The 25,048-nt window shown below is 40.9% G+C and overlaps 1 protein-coding gene and 1 long non-coding RNA gene across 10 annotated transcripts in view; one reads left to right on the forward strand and one right to left on the reverse strand.

Annotated features, from left to right (window-relative positions):
- LOC109029491 (uncharacterized) overlaps window positions 1-6,182 on the reverse strand; it is a 49,821-nt gene extending 43,639 nt beyond the window's left edge. For 3 of the 5 annotated variants that reach the window (XR_002008595.4, XR_002008594.4, XR_010130516.1), the window contains exons 1-2: window positions 4,820-6,180; window positions 4,375-4,448 (exon numbers count right to left, since the gene is read on the reverse strand). This is a non-coding gene — a long non-coding RNA (uncharacterized lncRNA). Of the gene's footprint in view, window positions 1-4,374; window positions 4,449-4,819 lie in introns of all 5 variants that reach the window. The other 2 variants (XR_008670757.2, XR_010130517.1) reach the window with 2 other exon arrangements.
- Window positions 6,183-6,188: 6 nt separating this feature from the next.
- The window catches only part of TEX26 (testis expressed 26), a 43,552-nt gene continuing 24,692 nt past the window's right edge, over window positions 6,189-25,048 (forward strand). Inside the window, exons 1-3 of one of the 5 annotated variants that reach the window (XM_055359580.2) lie at window positions 6,290-6,347; window positions 9,546-9,625; window positions 13,261-13,345. In XM_055359580.2, the coding sequence (XP_055215555.1) occupies window positions 13,296-13,345 (50 nt within the window). In that variant the 5' untranslated portion in view covers window positions 6,290-6,347; window positions 9,546-9,625; window positions 13,261-13,295. Of the gene's footprint in view, window positions 6,348-9,545; window positions 9,626-13,260; window positions 13,346-25,048 lie in introns of all 5 variants that reach the window. The other 4 variants (XM_055359579.2, XM_055359578.2, XM_004054338.5 and 1 more) reach the window with 4 other exon arrangements.

The raw sequence follows: 25,048 nt of genomic DNA on the forward strand, positions 1-25,048 counted from the left end.
TTGTAAAAGAAGACCCTTGTATAAGCTAATAAGACTAAAACAAGTGCTCTGAGAGAAATTCAAAAAGGAAAACATCTAAGATGCTTGTAATCCAGTTCTAGAGATAGAAACCAATGACATGTAATGTAAAATTTAGTTTTTATTTTATTTTATTTTATTTTGTTTTATTTTTGAGACAGAGTTTTGCTTTTGTTGCCCAGGTTGGAGTGCAGTGGCATGATCTCAGCTCACTGCAACCTCCGCCTCCTGGGTTCAAGTGATTCTCCTGCCTCAGCCTCCCAAGAAGCTGGGATTACAGGTGTGTACCACTATGCCCAGCTAATTTTTGTATTTTTAGTAGAAACAGAGTTTCACTATGTTGGCCAGGCTGGTCTCAAACTCCTGACCTCAGGTGATTCACCTGCCTCGGCCTCCCAAAGTGCTAGGATTACAGGCATGAGCCACCATGCCTGGCAAAATTTAGTTTTAAAACAAATATTTAAGGATTGATTGATCCAAGTGATTGATTTACCCAAACTCTCAGTGATCTTGGAGGCTAGTCACTTATTCCAACAAGAATGCAAGTCCAGAAATGATTTACAGAATGAGGGAGTTTTTTTTGTTTTGTTTTGTTTTGTTTTTGCCTGATGGTACTAGCTTGATTTTTGGCTAAAAGATAACATTGCTCAACTTGATCGCCTACCTTAATTATCAGCTTGAATGCTGTTTTACTGTTTCAAATATCCGATCTATCCTGAAAAAGCAAAGTTATGCCCCCATTGAAGAAATTCAAAAGAATGCGTGTGTCAGTTTTCAAAGGGAGTATCTAAAGAATTTCAAAAATGCTTCAAGTGATAGCAGCAGTAATATGGTTTGGCTATGTCCCCGCCAAAATCTCATCTTGAATTGTAGTTCCAATAATCCCCATGTATCATGGGAGGGACCAGGTGGAGATAACTGAATCATGAGGGTGGTTCCCTCATCCTGTTCTTGTGATCGTGAGTCAGTTCTCACGAGATCTGATGGTTTTATAAGGGGCTTCCCCATTCACTGGGCACTCATTCTCTCTCCTGCTGCCCTGTGGAAGAGGTGCTTTTCTCCATGATTGTAAGTTTCCTGAGGCCTCCCCAGCCATGTGGAACTGAGTCAATTAAACCTCTTTTCTTTATAAATTACCCAGTCTCGGGTATTTCTTCATAGCAGTGTGAGAACAAACTAATACAAGCAGCATTCAAATAAGTGATTACTTTGAAAAAGAGAACATTCATTTGGATGGATAAGTGCTGGTATAACAGATTTAAAATGACTGTTCACTTTTGCTGTTTGCTACTTGCATAAACCTGAGAGAAGAACTAACAATGGAAGGCATTGGTAATTACCCAATGGCTGCCACAGCCTGTGTGTTTCTTAAGTGTTCAGAGAAGAGGCTGGGTGCGGTGACTCACACCTATAATCCCAACACTTTGGTAGGCTGAGGTGGGTGGATTGATTGAGCCCAGAAGTTTGAGACCAGCCTGGGCAAAACGGTGCAACCCCATCTCTACAAAAAATACAAAAAAAAAAAAAAAAAAAAAAAGAGTTTAGAGAAGAATTAGGGAGAGAAGGGCTGGCCGAAGAGGGAGGTCACATATAAAAGGGATTGATGAGGTTTTGATAGAATCAATAGTCTAAACTTGCTGTTATGGTTTTATTTAGATGAAATGTAAGTAAATTTGGTAAGTACCAAGTTAGAAGCAGAGCTTAGAATTTACCCCACTAACTTAGACTATCCTAATAGAAAGTAACTATATAATTTTTTTCTGGAATTTCCGATAAGAGGACCAAAATCATTCTTGGACTACTTACCTACAACCCCTCTTAGTGGCAACTATGACCTAGATGACTCAACAAGATCTGAGTCTGTGATGGCTAATTTTACGTGTCAACTTGACTGGGCCACAGTGCCCAGATCTTTGGTCAACAGTCATTCTGAATATTTCTGTGAGGGTGTTTTTGGATGGGGTTAACATTTAGATCATGGACTTTGAATAAAGCAGATTGTCCTCTCTGATGTGGGTGGACCTCATGTAATCAGTTGAAGGATGAACTAGAACAACACATGGGCTTCCCCCAGCAAGAGTGAATTCTGCCAACACTCAGTCTTCAGACTCAAGCTGCAACATCAACTCTTCCCTGTGTCTCCAGCCTGCTGTCCTACCCCACAGATTTTGGACTTGTCACAATTGTGTGAGACAATTCCTTAAAAGAAATCTCTATTTTATTTTTTAAATAAGGATGCTTGAATCAAAGCATTGCATACTGCATAGTAATAGAAAGTCTTTTGTCCAAATGTAAGAGTGAAGGCAGAGAAGCTTCACTTCGTTATCTTTGTATCCAAAGTAATTGGCAACGTGGCAGATTGTCTGTGACCTCTTCTGGGCTTTTGGCAGTGGCCACATGTCAATTCTTTTACCCATTCTTCATTAGCTTGCTCTTTGAATTTTTGCCTTCAACTCTTTCCTCTCTCCCTCTCATTCGGGAGATGACCTTGCCTGTCATATGACCTGGAGCAGTGCTTCTCAAACTGGAATGTTCCTAGGAATCCTCTGGAGATCTTGATAGAGTACAGATCCTGATTTAGCAGCTTTGGGTGGGGCCTGAACTTCTGCATTTCTAACAAGGTGCTGCTGAGGTTACCGGAGCACAGCAAGGTTCTAGAGCTGTCCATCTCAAACTCTGTGAATCACCTGGGATCTTGTTAGAAATGCAGCAGCTCAGGCTCCGCCTGACTTCCTGAGTCTGAATCCATGTGCTCACACAAGCCCAGGGGCAGATATGCACACTCAGATTGGGGAGCGGCTCTCCAGCACACTCATCTTCTCAAGGCCTGGACCCCATCTGCTCTCTCCTGTAGCTTCAAGCTCTATCTTTCTGCTCCTGACCCTTGGCCTAGGAATTTGGTTACTCCTCCCCTGTTTTAAGTAATAACTCTCTCTACCTGAGCCCCTCCTCCTCCCCTGGCTAGAGGTTTTCTTCTCTGTTATAGTTCAAACTTGAGTGTTCTATATTTGCTGTCTCTTCACCCTTACCACCCATCCCAGTCTTTACTACTTCACATCATGTTCTCTATGTGTGTGTTTGTGTGTGTGTGCACGCACATGCATGGACATGCATGCACAGGTGCGTGTGTGCATGCAAAAAGAAATTGTCACAAATTTTTTTTTTTTTTTTTTTTGGAGATGGGGTTTTTCTCTTGTCACCCAGGCTGGAGTGCAGTGGCACCACTACAGCTCACTGCAGCCTCAAACTCATGGGCTTAATTGATCCTCCCACCTCAGCTTCCCAAGTAGCTGGGACTACACATATGCATCACCATGCCTAATTTTTTCATTTTTTGTAGAAACGGGGTCTCCCTGTGTTATCCAGACTTGTCTCAAACTTCTAGGCTCAAAGGATCCTCTTGCCTTGGACTCCCAAAGTATTGGGATTACAAGCATGAGCCACCAGGCTCGGCTGTAATCACTTCAACGGAAAACAACCAATTAACATTTAACCCATTCAATACAACTATTCTCAATTGTTTTGGATCAATTTGAAACTCTGCTAAAGACATATCAGTAACCTAAATTAGTAACCTAGATGCTTTAATTTCTGAATGATTAACTTACTCTGGCAGAATGATGTGGAATTTTGCCTCTCCTCCTTCTGGAATGAGAGGCCAGGATTTACTTAAACTTCCAACCTGGCCTCTTCACTGCATTGTTTAACCCAAGCATGCTCAGGTGAAGTCCAAGCTTCTCAGGATGGCCTGCAGGGCCTTCCACCCCAGCCGGCTCTCAGTTTCCCCTGACACACTTTACAATATGGCAATATTAAACTACTAAATGTCTTGGGACTACACACAGTGTTCCATGCCTCTGGGCCCTTGTGTTACTTTGTGTCACCTGTCACCTCCCCCCATTCACCTGGTTGACTCCAAGCATCCTTGAGGACCCAGCTCAGGCAACTCCTTTTTTAGGAAGTTGTTCACTATAACAATCAGGGTGTTGCCCCGATGCCATCATACAGCTCATATTCAGTGCACGGTCAGTATTTGTTGAGGGAGAGAAGAAAGCAGGGGGGAAATACTCTACTTAATCATTTAGAAGGGTTGCCTCAGGCAACCAGAATTCAAAGGCAGGAATAGTGCCATACCGCTAGCCATAAAATGGACCCACGCAAAAATACACTTTGAAGTAGAAAGACTATAAAAGGAATGAAGATCAGAATAGCAACAAGAGCAATATCTTAGATTTGTGTGATTTTACAATTTATAAACTATTGTTGGAACTCATCATGTTTACAGCACAGTGAGGTGGGTGCTGGTATTCTTACTTACAGATAAGGAGACCAGGGATCAGGGAAGGATTTGCTTACCCCTAAGGGCCTGCAGTGACGGAGAGATCCTTTGGCTCTCTATTTGGTTCCTACAGCACCATTTCACAGCTTGCCTAAAATGAGACAAATTGTAAGATATTAATAAGAATTCACTTTCAAAATTCTATATACTTGCTGCTCTATTTTAAAAATATATTTCTCTTAAATTATGCTATGCTAATTAGCTCTACCATTTCCAGACAGTAATCTGTTATTGGGTGCTACTTTTTAAATTTAGATGCCACTACTAAATCCTAATTTAGACTCATTCCTTTTAATAACATCTATGCCTTCTAATGTGTTCCACCCTCCATTGCTTCAAAACATGAGAATTTATAATGTGTTATATTCATTCCATTATATGGATAGAACTCTACCTTCAGAAAATTCTAGTTTAGCTCTTCATTTTAAAGACATTCCTTGCACATATATTTGGGATCCTTACCTTGATGCTTTTTCTGTCTCCTTTGATAAATTCCTCCTTTGTCACACTGCACTGTTTCTCTGAGGTCTTATATTAGAATAGCCCCTTAAGAATAAGGAACTGTTGTAAATCGCTTTGTAAACAGGTTGCCAGCCAACTCCAAAATGTATTTCCTGTCTTCTCTTTTCACCCAAGTAGGTAATAACTGTGTTGTAACCTGGAGACAGTCAGTAGTTACTAACCACCTAGTATGTCAAATTACCAGGTAGTGTTATCCAGCAAAAGGGGCTCACTGCACTAGAAGCCAACACTATGACACCAAGTGTATGAGAAAAGAAAAACTTCACATTGCAAGTTAACTTCTGAGGAAACAGAAGTCCAGTTCAATTCTGTCTTGTACTGGCTTTAGGGCAGTAATTTTATTACAAAAGGTTTAGGGTTGGATCCTGGGGTTAGCAGGTGATTGGTGGAAGCAAAGGGAACATCTGGGAAGTCTTCAGGCATGCATGGCTCTCTCTTCATGCTTCCTGGTAGGTCCCATGTGCAAATTTGGAGGGAGTTCGTATGAAACATGCAGTAGAAATTCGGCTGTGACATCAGCAAGCTTGCTGTGCGCAAACTGCATTTGGCCATATTGATTCCGGCTGATTTCAGTCAGTTTTGTTATAAGCAGAGGGAGTTTCAGCAAATTGTTTCTTTTCTTATCTGCCCCTGAAAACAAGAATTTCTGTTAGTTATTGGTGTCTTTGACTCTTTGAAACAGTTTCAGTAGTTCCCAAGATATGAAGATAAAAGACCCCCTTCATCAGTGAAAACTTACAAGGGGATGAAAGACACAGCTTCCTCTATCAGAGCACAAGAACAATTAAATTGACCCTCACAAACACTATGGTTGGTGCCAGGAACGTGGCCTGGTGAGGAGGACAGTGTCACATCCTCCCTGCCCACTCCTGTTTCCACGCGTGCATTTCCCCTTCTGCCCCTCTCCTAAGCCAGGATGACCCTTCTGACCGGGTGGAACTATCACAGAAACTGCTTCCATTTATACCAGATGACTTGGGATTCAGTCTTCTTGCTTGGTTTTTATTGACTGCAAAAATCCATGACAACTTTGCGCACATTTGCTTAAGCTGAAAGCTAATGGATGAAAGTTTGTAGCTGAAAATCTACTTTCTCTTCAACCTCTTCCCTTTTTGCTTTTCTTAGGAAACATACAAGACAGTGGTCCGGAAAGCTCACTGCAAGAACTGTACAAATAATGTAAAAGTAAGGCATCCATAAGATCAAAGCCACATTTCTTTGCTCTCTGCACCCCATTCCCGCGCCGGCCAGGTTAAGCCTCCTGCGTGGCCAGCACCCCTTGGCAGGGGCAGAACTCCCTGGAACCCGACCCTTGTCTCCATGGCGACGCGTCACAAAGCAGCCCGCGGCTCCCGCAAGCGCTGAGATAGCTGGAGCCAGGGCCCCGCGGCCGCCTCCTCGGGCAGAATGGAACAGCCTGGGCCCAGGGCTCCGGATGCCTCTCTCTGCCACCACAACCTCCAGCCAAGTAAGACAGCAGACTCTGCCGGTCTGCGGGGCGGGGCTGGGGTCTTTCCCGGGGAAAGGGTCCTGTTGAGAAAAAGGGGCCTTAGTATTTAAGGGTGTGGCATCGCTCTTAGGAGTATGCTCAACTGAGGAAAAGACGGGGAGTCAGGGAGAACGACAGGGCATTCATGACGCTGCCCCTTTTCAGGCCTTCGCATAACCTTTGCCAAATCCCCGCTCCCTAAAACGCGCAGGGTTTTTAAACACTCGAGGAAGTGCCTGGCTAAGAGGGGACAGGAAAAAAGGAAGAACTGGTGATTTTCCAAGGAAAACAGGGCCAAAGGCAAAGAAGAAAGAGAAGTCCTGGAAGCTGTGAAGAGAACAGGTCCTGCATGAGTCCCGATCCCCATATAGGATCTTGGAAACAGCAAGGAAAGTGGGGGAGGGGTTGGCTGCTGAATGCAGTCCCAGCTGTGTCTGCAGAGGCAGGGGCCCTCCCTGGGCTGTCGCACCAGGCTGGGAGCCATGGCCTTCAGCTGCCGCCTCTAACCCGAATTGATTTTTCTTCCACAGAGATTTTGTATTTCACAGAGGTAGTGCTTTTCATCCTAATTCTGCCCACAGATGCAGCAGGTTCACCAGTTCAGCATTTTGGGTCTGTGGAGGGAGAACCACTCTAGCTGTGACGCCAGTGGCATGATTACCGTGTAGTCAGCTCCATCATGGTCTCTTGTGGCAATAATTGGCCATTGCTGCTGTATAGTTGGGTAACTGTGATTCCACCGTGGCTATGGAGCAGCGAAGGATTGTTCAAGTACAAATTCCCTAGAATTGTGCTCCCAAAAGAGTGAATGAAATGCATATTTTCATTCCAATTCATTCCGTTGTAAATTAAGAATGGAAAATGAAAATACTTAATTAGTGCAGAAAATATCTAATACACTCAGTTTCTATATGATGGGAAGGCAAACAGGAAAGACAGAGGAGGGAGGATCCCCTCCTAGCATCCCGACAGCACCCCTTTGGACGCTTCTCTTCCCTTTCTAACCACCCTGTTTTCCCACTATCTCCCCATTTCATCCCCTTCTTGTCTGGGAACTGTTGGAGTCCCCCAGGATCGATCCTTCTAGGCTTACCTTCTCTTTGTGACCATATCCTGCACAGGGCTTCAAGTGCTGCATAAAGGTGCCAACAACTCTCTAACCTTTATCTCTGACTTGGACTTTCTTCCTACTTTTTCAGACCAGAATATCTAACTGTCTACCAGACAGTTCCATGTGGGTGTCACAGCAGGGCCTCCAACTTGACATGCGCAAAATCACACTCCTTGTCCTCCTCAAACCTTCCAGACTTTGAGAGTTCAGTTAAGAGGGTCCTAGCTGCTCAATTTAGAAGGGAAGGCAGCTTCCTTGAGACTGCAGTTTGATCACCAGGTCTCTTTGATTCTGCCTCCAAAGCTCTTTTTCCCCCGGGTGAATTCGCCCCTTTACCTCCAGGCTTGGGCTTCTAATGGCTACTCTGTGCCACTTCATCCCCCACTGCTGGGAGAGTCACCCTCCAAATGGTAGGCTTGATGTGTCCCCATTGCCCAGCTTTGGTCCGAAATAGGATGAGGTTGATGGTGACTGATGACTAACTGTTATTGAATAATTACTACAGATGGGGCTCTTAGGTGTTGTATTAGCTTCCTGTGGCTGCTATATGTTCCCACAGACTGGTGGATTCAAACAACAAAAATGTATTTGCTCACAGCTCTGAAGGTCGAGAGCCTGAAATCAAGGTCTGGACAAGTCTGCACTCCCTCTACAGGCCCTAGGGGAGAAGTGGTCCTTGCGTCTTCCAGCTTCAGGTAGCCATCGGCACTGCTAGTGATGGCAGTGGCTGCTGCCATCATGCTGGCTGCAGCAGGGAAGCACAGCTGGGGCTGCAACACTCCATGGAGCCCGTGGGAGCTGCCCCTTCTGAGTTGGGATGGGAGCTCCCTGTGCCGCTACAGCCGCCCAAACCGCAGCTGCAGACCCAGGCCTCCTGCTCTATGGAGCAAGCAGGAGCCCTGCAGTCCTGGGTGAGGCTACAGCCACCCAAACTGCGGCTGTGGGTCTGAGCCTCCCTGTGCCTCTGAGCCTCCCTGTGGAACCCACGGCTGCAGACCTGGGCCTTTCACTCCATGAAGCAGGCAGGAGCCAGGGACAAGTGGGAGCTTTGCCTCTTCCAAGTTGGTAGGGCAGGAGCTCTCTGGTGCAGCTGCGGCTGCCCCTCAGGCACAGGACCTGGGCATCTCTGCAGCCTGCACCCTTGGACTCCCCAGGAAGGACACCCTTCACCCATCCATCCCTGCAGGTTCAGGGGTATCTGGTCCCACTGCCAGGCAATACCCCACCCCCATCCCTTCAGGCTAAAGGCTATCTGCTCCCACTGCCTGGCCTCTCTCCACTGGCTCTGATCTCAGAGTGGGGTTGGGACCAAGCCCCAGGGCTGTGAATGGCAGCAGGAGGCAGACAGAGAGTCCTGGGTGGAAGGGGCTGGGGTCCCCAGCAAGGCCCCACCCTCCGACCAGGGAGGGCCTGAAGTCTGGGGACCAGGCTGCCAGTCAGGAATGTGAGTGGGGACTCATGCTGCCTCCTCCGGCCTGCCCATGGCCACCCATGGACCAATCAGCATGCACTTCCTTCCCTCTGAAGTCCATAAAAACCCTGGGCTCAGCCAGAGCAGGGAAGAGGACAGCCAGAGAATGAAGAGGGCAGGGAGAGACAAGGGAACCCCCAGCTGTAGAGGAGTATGCTCTCTGCTGATAGCTGGAGATGATGGGGCAACTAGCTGCAGAAAGGAAGGAGTACCCTCTCAACTGCCGACAGACAGGAGCTACGCTCTCTGCTGAGAGCTTCAGAAACCTGCACAGATCTCTGAATGACTTGCCTATGGAGAGGAGCTACGCTGTCTAGGGCCTCCTCTCTACTGACAGCTGAACACGTGACCAGATGACCTGCCTACAGAGAGAAGCTACCCACTCCTCCGAGCTGTTCTAACACTAAAACTCTTCTTCACTCTTCACTTGTCTGTGTACCTCAATGTGGGACAAAAACTCTGGCAAAGGCACTGCAGCCACAGAGTTTTCCAGCCAGAAAAATCAACACCCCAGAGATCCTGTAATGCTAGCTTGTGACCTCATTACTCCAGGTCTCTGTCTCTGTCTTATAAGCACACTTGTAATTGCATTTAGGGTACTCGAGGATAATCCAGGATGATTTCCTAATCTCAAGATCTTTAATTGCATGCGCAAAGACCCCTTTTCCCAATAAGGTAAGATTCACCGGTTTTGGGGATTAGGACATGGACATATCTTTTTTGTAGTGTCACCATGTGGCACACTACAAGCAACTTATATATATCAATACCTTGAATCCTCAAAACAAAGTGAGGGAATAAAATAATATATGTGAAAATATTTTGTAAAGTATAATAGAATATACATGTTACTATTTTATAATATTTTTAAATCTTTATATTTTCCTAATGGTGAACACATCCAGTGGATTGTCAAGATTAGCAGAATGAGGCTTTAGGATGCTTTGCTGACCTGTCATTAGCCATCTTTCCCTTTGCTCCATTCACATGGGGCTATTTGTTGTGTCTCATCTCAGACTCTCATACCTCATGCTACTTCCTCTGTAAATTGTTTTACTTCATGTCCTGTGCTTCTCTTTCAAACATCTACTAAATTAAATCACAGCTCAGATGCCACCTATGCTATGATGACCCCTGGGCCTGCCCTTGCTGCCGCATCTTCTCATCCAAGCAAAAAGAATTGCACCCTCTTCATGTTCCCTGTGACACATAGGACATCAGCACCACATTAAACTTGTGCTCGTAGGATACGTAGCTCATCTCTTGGCCTGTGAGTTCTCCAAGGCCAGGTCAAGACTCTGTGTCCCAGTGCTCCACAGGGCTGGGTCCACGGGAGGGCTTGGGGACTTGTTTGAAGGAGGAACAGAAAATGAGAGAAGAAAGAATTAGGAAGACATAATCACAGGAAAGATGGATATGAGCTACACAAAAGGACATTGAGATACTGAGAAGAAAGTAGTGACATGCAGAGAACATACTAGGAACAGATTTTCAGAATATTGTGATTACAGATTTCTCAATGAACATTTCTGTTAATGAAGAAAATTAATTCCAATGGCATACTGTATTTCAGAAGCTTTGTCAATGGAGGTAAAAAGCATAGAAATACAGCCCTTACAAAAAGAGTTGTAGTAAGGGAAATCATTAACATGAAATTAAAGGAAGACGTACCAAAGATCAAGTGTGCGTCCAAGCAGGTTAGGATTAGGGAGTGGAGGGAGTGCCTGATCTGTACAAAGGTAACAATGGAAGAGGGAGGCTCTCATGGCCTCAGTTCTTGGAAACAGTAAGGCATGCTGCTCTTGTCCGTCAGACTCCTGATCCAGGCACCTGGCAATTGGTGACCCCAGCTGCCAAACTATCTTCAGAAGGGATAGGACCCTAGACGGGCGGGAACACAGAGGGGCGTGTCGTGCTTGCCCACATGATTGATTGGGAGGTGCTGCCTGGAGTGCTGTTCTGCCAGGCTTTTTGAGGCATATCTGAGCCTAACAGAAATGTGATCTGGACTGTTAGAGTTGTCTGCCTTAGAAAAAAGAGGGAAAATTCATGTGTGGCTTTTGTGCAGAATATCCTTCCTGATCGTTCCGAAAGTCCAATGCCGAAGTTCAAATCAGGTTAGAGAAGGCTTCTTTTACGAGTGGCATGCCTCACAATTTCTTCCCTTTTACTTGTTCATACTTGTAATTCTTTTAACAAAGAACATTGAATTCTGCTATTGGGATAAAATGCTTTCAAGCATAAAGCGATGCCCACTAAAGAAGGAGTATTGGAGAATGATGTCATTTCTTGTAGAGCAGGATTAGAGAGCAGACACTAGGAGTGCATAGAAGCACAGTTACAGAATGGGGAATACAAGGGGCTAAGGCTTCAGTTAACTGACTAAGGGGCTCTTAAGTGGAGGTAGAACTTCAGCCAGGGTTAAGGGCACAGGTAATAGTTGCAGATGATCAGATCCTGATTGGAAATGAGAGTCTGTTAAATTATAAACAAGACTTGATTGGGATAGATGTGGAGATGAACATTAAGAGGTTCACAGATAACAGGAACCATAAATATTTGGCCAGAGCTCCCTATGCTAAGCAGTAGCATATAGCTTTTTAAAATATTGGGAAATTGAAGAAAAATACTTAATAGCAATTGTAATAGGACACATGAAGGGGAGCAAATACAGGCAATGAGGTGGCTACAGTATTCTAGGGATGAAGGGATACATCCTAGAGAATACTGTGTATTCAAAAAGTAGAGATGTTCAACCAAGGTTCTCATGACATATATAAAGCAGCAGGTAACCACCTAGATATGAAGAGTGAGAGAATGACTGAATTTTAAATTTAAAATGTATATTCCTGAGAAATTTGGTGGTACTTCATTGACAATGGGAGGTTGGGGCAAATAAACAGTGTTGTTGCTGGTATCTACCCGTCTTAGTCCATTTTCTGTTGCTGTAACAGAATACTACATACTGGGTAATTTATAAGGAAAAGAAAACTACTTTAGCTGATGGTTCTAGAGGATAGAAAGTCCAAGAGCATGGCACTGGCATTGGGTGAGGGCCTATTAGCTGCATTGTAACATGGTGGAGGGCATTGCATGGTGATAGGGCAAGAATGTGCTAGCCCAGGTCTCTCATCCTATTTTTATAAAGCCACCAGTCCCATCATGGGGACCCCTCTCTGATTACCTTATCTAATCTTAATTACCCCTCAAAGGCCCCACCTGCAAATGCTATCAACATATACACTTGGGGATTAAGTTCCCAATGCACAACATTTGGGGGACACATTCAAACAATAGCACTACCAGTGGTAAATTCTCAGCTGGCATCCTCCTGGAACCATCAGCAGTATTTGACTCCCTTCTCTGGGACACTTTTTTTGACTTTCAGGATGCCACTGGCTCCTGGTTTCTTCATCACCTCTCTAACAGTTCTTTTCAGCCCCTTCACTGGCTCCTCCTTCTCTCTCCAAATTCTTGATATTGGAGTGTTCCAGGTCTCAGCCTTGGAACTTCTGCTCCAAGTTTACTCCCTCCTTCATTGATCTCCCCACTCTCATAGCTTTAAATGGCATCTACACCACAGAATTTTGCACAACCATTACGAGACATAAATTAGAACTACGCCAGATGACTTGGGGGAGTTTTCTATCACACACTGTTAGTGACAGATATAAGAAAAAGACACTCTGTGTCATATGAGCCCACTTTTGTGAAACAAAATGTTGATAACTGAAACCCGATATGTCTATGTATAAATCAGCATGTGATTACCTCCACATGTATGCAAAGAAACAGGCGAAATTGTTAACATGTGCTGCCTGGGAGGAGGGATAGGAAGGAGAGTGGCAATGGCAGGGAAAGGAAGAAGTAAGGAGGTGTCCATTATAAAACTTGATGTGTGTGATATGATCCTGCGTGTGTAAAGTCATTCCGTGTGTCTATAGGTACATCTAATATGATGCATGTAAAGTTGGTGACTAAAACATAATAGTAGGTCTCTTAAAATGATAGAGTTTCAGATGAATTACTTTCCTCTTTATATTTTTATGACTGTCTTTAATTCTTTAAAATAGCATGCATGAATGCTCAGGAGAAACAGTAGAACTATCTTTTATTTTGGTGTGAAACACAGATAAGTCGAACTTCCTCATTCCTATTAGAGGCTGTATTTTGGCCTTTATTCCTTAGACTCTAAAGATAAACCATCCAAAATGTTTTTTTCTCTTGCAAAATTATCTTAATTGTTAAAACAACATTTCTTCAAAATATTCTGGTTTGCCATATTTAAAACTGCTTTATTGTACTTTTAGCAGGTGACCCCAACTGGGATTCCTATGCTACCACTATGAGGACTGCATTCATGCCTAAAACAGGAGCAGTGCCTGCCTTAATTCGGTAGATCATTATTTGAGTTGGATTGATATACATGTTTTAATTTGTTGACTTGTCTTTTATGACTCAGAATCCAAACACATAGACAGTAATTAGAGAAGCTTCGTAAAAATGCTCTTGGGTACGGGCTACTGTGTGCACACCTCTGCTCCAAGCATCCGTGATACCCCTTCCCCTCAAACAGTATCCAAACCTCCTATAGGGAAACCGAGAAAATGGCTACCAATTTTTCATAAAGTTCCTGTGTATTGTGGTTTACAGCAGACCCAACATATAGGTTAATAAGGTTGTGCTACCTAAACATTCACGTGACTTGAATCCATTCCCTAATATAGAGTAGTCAGGCAATGACAATTGAGTGAATAGATGAATGGATGAATAAATACTTGTTATCATAGCATCACCAAGACTAGTCTTGGAAGCTGGAAGAAGGCCGCTGTCCCCCTCTTCTTACCTCCACTCCTCCAGATACTGCAATATTGGCTTCAGCTTCTCCTCCAATTCAACCTGAGCTGAGGGTAGTGGGAGTTTCTGAACATCAGCTGCCTTTTTTTTTTTTTTTTTTTTTTTGAGACAGAGTCTCGCTCTGTTGCCCAGGCTGGAGTGCAGTGGTACGATCTCGGCTCACTGCAAGCTCCGCCCCGTGGGTTCACGCCATTCTCCTGCCTCAGCCTCCCGAGTAGCTGGGACTACAGGCGCCCGCCACCACGCTGGGCTAATTTTTTGTGTATTTAGTAGAGACGGGGTTTCACCCTGTTAGACAGGATGGTCTCGATCTCCTGACCTCGTGATCCACCCACCTCGGCCCCTCAAAGTGCTGGGATTACAGGCGTCAGCTGCCTTTCTAAGCTTCTAAGCTCATCAGTAGGTGCGTGAGAGCGGGATTAGGGGAGCTCCATCATCTTTTTTTTTTTTTTTTTTTTTTTTTTTTTGTGAAGGAGTCTCGCTGTCACCCAGGCTGGAGTGCAGTGGCGCCATCTCGGCTCATTGCAAGCCCTGCCTTCTGGGTTCACGCCATTCTCCTGCCTCAGCCTCCCGAGTAGCTGGGACTACAGGCGCCCACCACCACACCTGGCTAATTTTTTGTATTTTTAGTAGAGAGAGGGTTTCACTGTGTTAGCCAGGACGGTCTTGATCTCCTGACCTTGTGATCCACCTGCCTCGGCCTCCCCAAGTGTTGGGATTACAGGTGTGAGCCACCGCACCCGGCTGCCCCACCATCTTTTACTGTGTCACTGGTAGGTATGAAATCACCATAGAGAGCCTTCAATTATCATCTTCATTCTGTGAATTGTATCCAGTGAGAATCTTTTCACCCTAAGCCTGGCCAACATGGTGAAACCCCGTCTCTACCTAAAATACAAAAATTAGCTGGGTGTGGTGGCAGGCACTTGTAATCCCAGCTACTCGGGAGGCGGAGGCACGAGAATTGCTTGACCTCCGGAGGTGGAGGTTGCAGTGAGCCGAGATCACACCACTGCACTCCAGCCTGTGTGACACAGTGAGACTCTGTCTCAAAACAAACAAACAAACAAAAATTTCATCTTAAAAGTTCAAGATATTGAAAAGTGGAGTATTGGTAAGACCATGGCTATGGAGTTAGGCAGAAATGGCTTCTATTCTTAGCCCCCTGCTCTTACCCGTATTATCTCTGCTACCTTGCGCAAGTAACAAGCCATCTGGGGCTCAGTTTTGTCATTAGTGAAATGGTGACAATGATACCTGCCTAAAGTGGCTGTTCTGAGGACACAAAGCACTAGGACAGTGACTAACACAAATAAGTTAGTCATTTTCATTCATTTTTCCCACCATAGTATGTGATAGATTTCCAAAAAGTACAAGGCTACAAGATTCCAGATTTCTGAGTTACTAGCTATCCCAGTGAGTCCGTAACTGGGAAATTTTATCATCTGACTGTAATGAAAGTGCCAGCTATATAATTGTAACAGTAGCCTGAAGAAGAAATGTTTAGGATGAAAGCCAAAAACAAATAGATAACTTAGGGAATCTAGGTCAGTGATGTTTGAATTTATATATTTATAAACTTCTCACAAAAGTTTTCAGTATAAAAATTTTAACTTTTTATTTCAATAGCTTTTGTGGTACAAGTGGTTTTTGGTTACATGGGTGCATTGCATAACGGTGAGGTCTGAGATTTTAGGGTACCCATAACTAAAGTAGTGTACATTGTACCCAACATGTAATTTTTTATTCCTCACCCACTGCCACCTCCCTCTCTGCTTCTGAGTCTCCATAGTCCATTATGTCATTCTGTATGCCTTCGGGTACCCATAGCTTAGTTCCCACTTATCAGTGAGAACGTATGGTATTTGGTTTTCCATTCCTGAGTTACTTCACTTAGAATAATGGCCTCCAGCTCCATCCAAGTTGCTGCAAAAGACATTATTTCATCTTTCTTATGGCTGTGTAATATTCCATGGTATATATATATATATATATATATACCACTTTTTTTTAACCCACTCACTAATCAATGGGCCCTTAGGTTGGTTTTATATCTTTAAAATTGTGAATTGTGCTGTGGTAAACATACATGTACAGTTGTCTTTTTAATAAAATGACTCCTTTTCCTTTGGGTAGATACCTAGTGGTGGCATTGCTGGATCAAACGATAGATCTACTCTTAGTTCCTTAAGAAATATTCATACTGTTTTCCATAGAGGTTGTACTAATTTACATTCCCACCATCAGGGTATAAGTGTTCTGTTTTCACCACATCGTTGCCAGCATCTATTGGTTTTTTGACTTTTTAATAATTAAATTCAATAATACTTTTTGCAGGAGTGGGGTGGTATCTCACTGCAGTTTTCATTTGTATTTCCCTGATGATTAGCAACGTTGAGCATTGTTTTTCATATGTTTTTGGCCATTTGTATACCTTCTTTTGAGACATGGCTGTTCATGTCATTTACCAACATTTTGATAGGATTTTTTTCTTGGTGATTTCTTTGAGTTCCTTGTAGATTTGGGATGTAAGTCCTTTGTTAGCTGCACAGTTTGCAAATATTTTTCTCCCATTCTGTGGGTTGTCTGATTATTCTAATTATTCTTTTTGCTGTATAAAAGCATTTTAGTTAAATTAGGTCCCATTTATTTATTTATTTTTGTTGCATTTGCTTTTGGGGTCTTAATCATGAATTATTTGCCTAGGCCAATGTCCAGAAGAGTTTTTCCTAAGTTATCTCCTAGAATTTTTTTGGTTTCCGGTCTTATATTTAAGTCTTTTATCTGTCTTGAGTTGATTTTTATAAGGTGAGAGATGCTAGCCAATTTTCCCAGCACCATTTATTAAATATGGTGTCCTTTCCCAAATTTATGTTTTTGTATGCTTTGTCAAAGATCACTTCATTGTAAGTATTTGGCTTTATTTCTGGGTTCTCTATTCTGTTCCATTGGTCAATGTGCCTACTTTATTCTTTAAACCAGTACCATGCTCTTTTGGTAACTATAGCCTTGTAGTATAATTTAAAGTCTAGTAATGTGATGCCTTCAGATTTATTCTTTTTACTTAGGATTGTTTTGGCTATTTGGGCTCTCTTTTGCTTCCATATGAATTTTAGAATTGTTTTTTCTAATTCTGTGAAAAATGATGTTGGTATTTTGATAAGAATTGCATTGACTCTGTAGATTGCTTTGAGCAGTGTAGTCATTTTCATGATATTGATTCTTCTGATCCATGAAACACATCCATGGGATGTGTTTCCATTTGTTAGTGTCACCTATGATTTCTTTCAGTAGTGTTTTGTAGTTCTCCTTGTAGAGATATTTCACCTCCTCCTTGGTTAAGTATATTCCTGGGTATTTTATTTTTTGCAGCTGTTGTACAATGGATTGAGTTATTGATTTGATTCTCAGCTTGGTCATTGTTGTATATAGCAGTGCTACTGATTTGTGTACATTGATTTTGCAACTTGAGACTTAACAGAATTCATTTATCCAAACTCTAGGTATATGATCATATCATCAGCAAACAGCAATATTTTGACTTTCTCCTTTCAAATGTGGATACACTTTATTTCTTTCTCTTGCTTGATTGGTCTGGCTAGGACTTCCAGTACTATGTTGAATAGAAGTGGTGAAAGTGGGCATCCTTTTCTTGTTCCAGGCCTCAGAGGAAATGCTTTCAAGTTTTCCCCATTTGGTGTAATGAAAACTGTGGTTTTGTCATAGATGGCTCTAATTTTTTTTAAGGTATATTCCTTAGATGTCTAGTTTGTTGAAGGTTTTTATCATAATGGGATGCTGGATTTTATTGAATGCTTTTTCTGCATCTATTGAAATGATCATATGATTTTTGTTTTTTGATTCCGTTTATGTGATATATCATATTTGACATGCATATGTTAGAGCATGCCTGCATCCCTGGGATGAAACTCACTTGATTATTGCGTATTAACTTTTTGATGTGCTATTGAATTCAGTTAGTATTTTGTTGAGGATTTTTGTATCAATGTTCATCAGGGATATTGGTCTGTAGTTTTCTACAGACCAGTATTCCTGGTTTTGGGTATCAGAGTGATACCGGCTTCATAAAATGAGTCGGAGAGGATTCCCTCTTTCTCAATCTTTTGGAATAGTTTCAGTAGGATTGGCACCAATTCTTCTTTGAATGTCTGGTAGAATTCAGCTGTGAATCCATCTGGCCCTGGCTTTTTTTGAAGTCGACAGTTTTTTTTATTACTGACTCAATCTTACTGCGTGTTATTGGTCTGCTCAGGATTTCTATTTCTTCCTGATTTAATCTAGGAGGCTTGTATGTTTCCAAGAATTTATTCATTTCCTCTGGATTTTCTAGTTTGAGTGCATTGAGGTGCTCATAGTTGTCTTGAATGATCTTTCATAATTCTGTGGTGTCAGTTGAAGTGTCTCTAGTTCCATTTCAAATTGAGTTTATTTGAATATTCTCTCTTCTTTTCTTGGTTAATCTAGTTTATGGTCTATCAATTTTACCCTTTCAAAGAACAAGCTTTTTGTTTCATTGATCTTTTTTTTGCTGTTTAACTTCATTTTGTTCTTCTCTGATTGTATTTCTTTTCTTGTACTAGCTTTGGGTTTAGTTTGTTTTTGTTTCTCTAGTTCCTTGAAGTATGAAATTAGGTTGTCAGTTTGTGATCTTTCAGACTTTTTGCTGTAGGCATTTAGTGCTATAAACTTTCCTCTTAGCACTGCTTTTACTGTATCCCAGAAGTTTTGATAACTTGTGTTACTATTATCATTTATTTCAAAGGGTTTTTTAATTTCCATCTTGATTTCACTGTTAACCCAAAAATCATGCAGGAGCAGATTGTTTAATTTCTATGTATTTGTATCGTTTTGAGAGTTCCTTTCGGAGTTGATTTTTAGTTTCATTCCACTGCGATCTGAGAAGATACCTGATATGACTTTGATTGTTTAAAATTTATTGAGACTTGTTTTGTGGCCTATTGTATGGTCTATATTGAAGAATGTCCCATGTGCTGATGAGAAAAATGTATATTCTGCAATTCTTGGGTAGAACTTTTTGTAAATATTTGTTAGGTCCATTTGTTCTAGAGTGTAGTTTAAGTCGATTATTTCTTTGTTGACTTTCTGTCTCAATGATCTGTCTAGTGCTGTCAATGGAGTGTTGGAGTCCCCGACTATTATTGTGTTGCTGTCTATCTCATTTCTTGGGTCTAGTAGTAAATATTTTATGAATCTGGGAGCTCCAGTGTTAGATGCATACAAATTTAGGACTGTAATATCTTCTTGTTGGATTAATCCTTTTATCATTATATAATGACTTTCTTTGTCTTTTTTTTACTGTTGTTGCTTTAAAGTCTGTTTTATCTGATATAAGAATAGCTACTCCAGCTCGCTTTAGGTTTCTGTTTGCATGCAATATCTTTTTCCACCCTTTTTCCTTGGGTTTATATGAATCCTTATGTTTTAGATCAGTCTCCTGAAGACAGCAGATATTTTGTGGTTTGTGGATTTTTTTAATCCATTCTGCCAATCTATTAAGTGGAGTATTTAGGCCATTTATGTTCAATGTTCATAGTGAGATGTGAGGTACTGTTCTAATCATCATGTTAATTGCTACCTAGATACTTTGCTTTTTTCATTGTGTTATTGTTTTATAGGTCCTTTCAAGAGGTTCTATTCTGGTGTATATTGACCCTTTGTTTCAGGACTTAGAACTCCTTTTAGCATTTCTTGTAGGGCTGGTCTGGTAGTGACAAATTCCCTCAGCATTTGTTTGTCTGAAAATGACTTTATTTCTTCTTTGTTTATAAAACTTAGTTTTTCTGGATAATAAATTCTAGGTTGAGAGTTATTCCCTTTAAGGCGGCTAAAGATAGGACCCCAATCCCTTCTGGTTTGTAAGGTTTCTGCTGAAAAGGCTGCTGTTAGTCTGATAAGGTTTTTTGTTTTGTTTTGCTTTTTAATAGGTTACCTGATGCTTTTGTCTCACTTCTCTCAGAATTATTTCCTTCACATTGACTTTAGATAGCCTGATGACTATAGGTGTTGGTGAAGTCCTTTTTGTGATGAATCTCCCAGGAGTTCTTTGAGCTTCTTGTATTTGGATATCTAAATTTCTAGCAAGCTCAGGAAAGTTTTCCTCAATTATTCCCTCAAATAATTTTTCCAAACTTTTTACTTACTCTTCTCCCTCAGAACACCAATTATTCTTAGATTTGGCCATTCTACATAATCCCATATTTCTTGGAGACTTTACTCATTTCTTTTTATTCTTTCTTCTTTATTTTTGTCTGGATTAATTCAAAAGCCTTGTCTTCTAGCTCTAAAATTCTTTCTTCTACTTGTTCTAGTCTGTTAAAACTTTCCACTGCATTTCATCATTCCCTAAATGTGTCTTTCATTTCTAGAAGTTCTGATTTTTTTTTAAATCTATTTCTTTAGAAAATTTTTTATTCATATCCTGAGTTGTTTCTTAATTTCTTTATGTTGGTTTTCACCTTCTTCTGGTATCTCTCTAAGTAGCTTAATAATCAACCTTTTGAATTCTTTATCTGATACTTCAAAGATTTCATTTTAGTTTAGATCCATTGCTGGAGAGCTAGTGTGATCTTTTGGGGATGTTATAGAACCTTGTTTTGTCATATTGCCAGAATTATTTTTCTGGTTCCTTCTCATTAGGGTAGACTATTTATTCTAATTATTCTTGAATTTATTTTTTATTTGATTTTTTAAAATTTCTTTTTTCCCCCTTAAGGATGTGACCTTAATGTTTACAGTTTATTACAGCCTTATTTGGCTCTTGGTGCTTTCAGGGGTGAAGACTGTATAAGTTCTTTGGTTATGGAGAGTCTTTGTATGATGGCTTTGTCAAATGTCAACATAAATTTAAATAGCTGCAAAAGATTAAACTTCCTCCCCATCCTGCATATTGACATTTTAAAATAAAACTTTTCAATAAAACCAATGAATACTCTGAATGCTTTAGCAAATTAATATCTGCCATGATCTTTTAAATAAACACACAAATAAGCTCTTTTTGATCATTTATTTCATTTCTTTCTCTTCTTGAACTCTCATTCCCACTCCACTTCCTCCATAGACTTTTTCCCTGCTGTAATATATTTTATGTTTGGAAGCAATTTATTGATCATGCTATTATACTTCTTTGCAACTATTTTAGTATATTAATTGAAATTAATTTTTAAACATGTTATATGACCCTAAGTACTGAGTTATCAGAATTATTTTAGTACACAATCGCTCAAAGCAATAAATACATTATAAATGTTCATAATTATGAAATACAAAAAGAAAATTTTTTTGCAACTGCATCTTAATGAGATAAATGTGGCTGTTTAGTTTTCAATTAGCTCATATATCTAGTTTTGAGTGTTGTTATTTTCAGAATGAAACTGCACTCAGCATCAATTTTTTCTGCTTCTCTCTTTTTTCAATTTATAGATTTTAATGTTAAGAGACTTTGTTCATATATATATATAGAAATAAGTAAGTGCAAATGAAAGGAGTTTTAGTATAGCAGTGTCACTCAGCACTCTGAACTGTTTCTGAATTATGTCCCAGAAATCACAATGTGATTTTTAATGACTGATCAGCTGACAACTTGGTTTGGTACTCCTTAAATTTTATTGAAAGCTATTAATAAGATGATTTGTCCTCCAGTCATTGAGTTATTCCCTGTCTCAGTTTCTGAGAATATATTTAAAAGGCACGTCTTGACAAATGACTATTAAATTGCACCTGTTACTCTTTCACTTGGAAGCAACTTGTTTAATTTTCTATATTCAAAAAGGATTTGGAAAACGGAAACACTAATTTTAATAAATTTCTATAATACAAACTTTTTTTATTATTATACTTTAAGTTTTAGGGTACATGTGCACACCGTGCAGGTTTGCTACATATGTATACATGTGCCATGTTGGTGTGCTGCACCCATTAACTCGTCATTTAGCATTAGGTATATCTCCTAATACTATCCCTCCCCTCTCCCCCCACCCCACAACAGTCCCCGGTGTGTGATGTTCCTCTTCCTGTGTCCGTGTGTTCTCATTGTTCAATTCGCACCCACGAGTGAGAACATGCGGTGTTTGGTTTTTTGTCCCTGTGATAGTTTGCTGAGAATGATGGTTTCCAGCTTCATCCATGTCCCTACAAATGACATGAACTCATCATTTTTTATGGCTGCATAGTATTCCATGGTGTATATGTGCCACATGTTCTTAATCCAGTCTATCATTGTGGGACATTTGGGTTGGTTCCTAGTCTTTGCTATTGTGAATAGTGCCACAATAAACATACGTGTGCATGTGTCTTTATAGCAGCATGATTTATAATCCTTTGGGTATATACCTAGTAATGGGATGGCTGGATCAAATGGTATTTCTAGTTCTAGATCCCTGAGGAATCGCCACACCAACTTCCACAATGGTTGAACTAGTTTATAGTCCCACCAACAGTGTAAAATTGTTCCTATTTCTCCACATCCTCTCCAGCACCTGTTGTTTGCTGACTTTTTAATGATTGCCATTCTAACTGGTATGAGATGGTTTTTCATTGTGGTTTTGATTTGCATTTCTCTGATGGCCAGTGAAGGTGAGCATTTTTTCTTGTGTTTTTTGGTCGCATAAATCTCTTCTTTTGAGAAGAGTCTGTTCATATCCTTTGCCCACTTGTTGATAGGGTTGTTTGTTTTTTTCTTGTAAATTTGTTTGAGTTCATTGTAGATTCTGGATATTAGCCCTTTGTCAGATGAGTAGGTTGCAAAAATTTTCTCCTATTCTGTAGGTTGCCTGTTCACTCTGATGGTGGTTTCTTTTGCTGTACAGAAGCTCTTCAGTTTAATTAGATCCCATTTGTCAATTTTGGCTTTTGTTGCCATTGCTTTTGGTGTTTTAGACATGAAGTCCTTGGCCATGTCTATGTCCTGAATGGTATTGCGTAGGTTTTCTTCTAGGGTTTTTATGGTTTTAGGTCTAATATGTAAGTCTTTAATCCATCTTGAATTAATTTTTGTATAAGGTGTAAGGAAGGGATCCAGTTTCAGCTTTCTACATGTGGCTAGCCAGTTTTCCCAGCACCAATTTATTAAATAGGGAATCCTTTCCCCATTGCTTGTTTTTGTCAGGTTTGTCAAAGATCAGATAGCTGTAGATATGCAGCATTATTTCTGACGGCTCTGTTCTGTTCCATTGGTCTATATCTCTGTTTTGGTACCAGTACCATGCTGTTTTGGTTACTGTAGCCTTGTAGTATAGTTTGAAGTCAGGTAGCATGATGCCTCCAGCTTTGACTTTCTTCACAGAATTGGAAAAAACTACTTTAAAGTTCATATGGAACCAAAAAAGAGCCCACATTGCCAAGTCAATCCTAAGCCAAAATACAGACTTTTTTGATAAAGGCTTTTATCATATTTTGAATATATTTTTATCAAAATCTTGGAGCTGAACATTTAGCTTATACGGTTTATGCCATCTTTACCTAGTTGGTAAAATCAGTCCTTGTTGTTCTAATCAATAAGTAAAATCAGGTTTATTTCATGTCAAAATAAAATCTAGCTATACTTTCAATCCAAATAAATGTTAATATATGTTTTGAGAATATTATAAAAACCACTGAAAAATAAATTATGGAATGCATATTATAGAGAAGACTATTAAAAGTAGACAAGGAAGTGTTAAAAGATTTGGGTCTGATATGATTAATTATATCCAAGTAACTTATACATTTAGCTGCACATTTTATTGCATTATATCCAAAAATAATGCAATAAAATGTGTAGCTAAATGTATAAGTTGTTTGTGAAGTGAAGAGTATAATAAAAAGCATAATGTTTCCTAAATATATTCTCATGTATATAGAATTCTGCTGCTTTCCTTTTGGGAATGATTAAATACCAATCACATATAAAAACAGAAACAATTTTATTAATTTCATCAGCCATCAAATCAAATATTTACTAGTATTCAATGAAAGAAAGTTACATATAGTGAAAATTAATATTGGTCTGGCAGGTCAGCCTATACTTTCACTTATTGTTAAATATTTTACAACATAAAATAAAATGAAAATTGGCTGCATTGGAGTAAATATTTTGTAAAATGATTGGATTCAGAATAAAATTTAAATACTTTATTGAATGATTAATACAAAATCTGAAAAAAATACAAGATTCCTATTTCTCAGTTTTATCCAGTGAATCTTTAAAAATTTGCTGTCTCGGAAAAGATTCTGGGCATGGTGGCTCATGCCTGTAATCCCAACACTTTGGGAGGCCAAGGTGGGTAGGTCACCTGAGGTCAGGAGTTCAAGACCAGCCTGACCAATATGGTGAAACCCCGTCTCTACTAAAAATACAAAAATTAGACCAGTGTGGTGGCATGTGCCTGTTGTCCCAGCTACTCGGGAGGCTGAGACAGGAGAATTGCTTGAACCCAGGAAGTGGAGGTTGCTCCACCCTGGGTGACAGAGTCAGACTCTGTCAAATAAAAAAAAAAAAGGCAAGATTCTGGTTATATTTAAAGTAGTCAGCATGACCAATCTGTGCTGCTTCACCACCTCAGAGCTGCTTTTCTTTCCAGCTAATGGTATGTCCTAGAGATAAGATGATAAATGCCTATCTTTAAATGTGGGAGGAAAGGAGTCACTTTCAGCATTCTACATCCTCTCTTCTCTCAGAGGCCTCTCCCTAAAAAGAGGTGAACATTTTGTAATTGTTAGGAGATAGAAAACCCGACATTACTCTCAGCCATGCTCTATGACTTACCTAAATTCAGAGCCTCCCCACACATACCTAGTACCCTGGGTATAGCACAACCCTTCACTCTATAGAAATACACATGACAGGCCGGGCGCGGTGGCTCACGCCTGTAATCCCAGCACTTTGGGAGGCCGAGGCGGGCGGATCATGAGGTCAGGAGATCGAGACCATCCTGGCTAACATGGTGAAACCCCGTCTCTACTAAAAATACAAAAAAAAAATTAGCCGGGCGTGGTGGCGGGCGCCTGTAATCCCAGCTACTCGGGAGGCTGAGGCAGGAGAATGGCGTGAACCCAGGAGGCGGAGCTTGCAGTGAGCGGAGATCGCGCCACTGCACTCCAGGCTGGGTGACAGAGCGAGACTCCGTCTCAAAAAAAAAAAAAAAAAAAAAAAGGAAATACACATGACATTGAGAACCACAAGCCCAGACAAGTGGTTCCAAGTGGAACTTGGATTACAAGGAG

The sequence above is a fragment of the Gorilla gorilla genome, chromosome 14 (assembly GCF_029281585.2).
Source record: "Gorilla gorilla gorilla isolate KB3781 chromosome 14, NHGRI_mGorGor1-v2.1_pri, whole genome shotgun sequence".
NCBI lineage: Eukaryota > Metazoa > Chordata > Mammalia > Primates > Hominidae > Gorilla > Gorilla gorilla.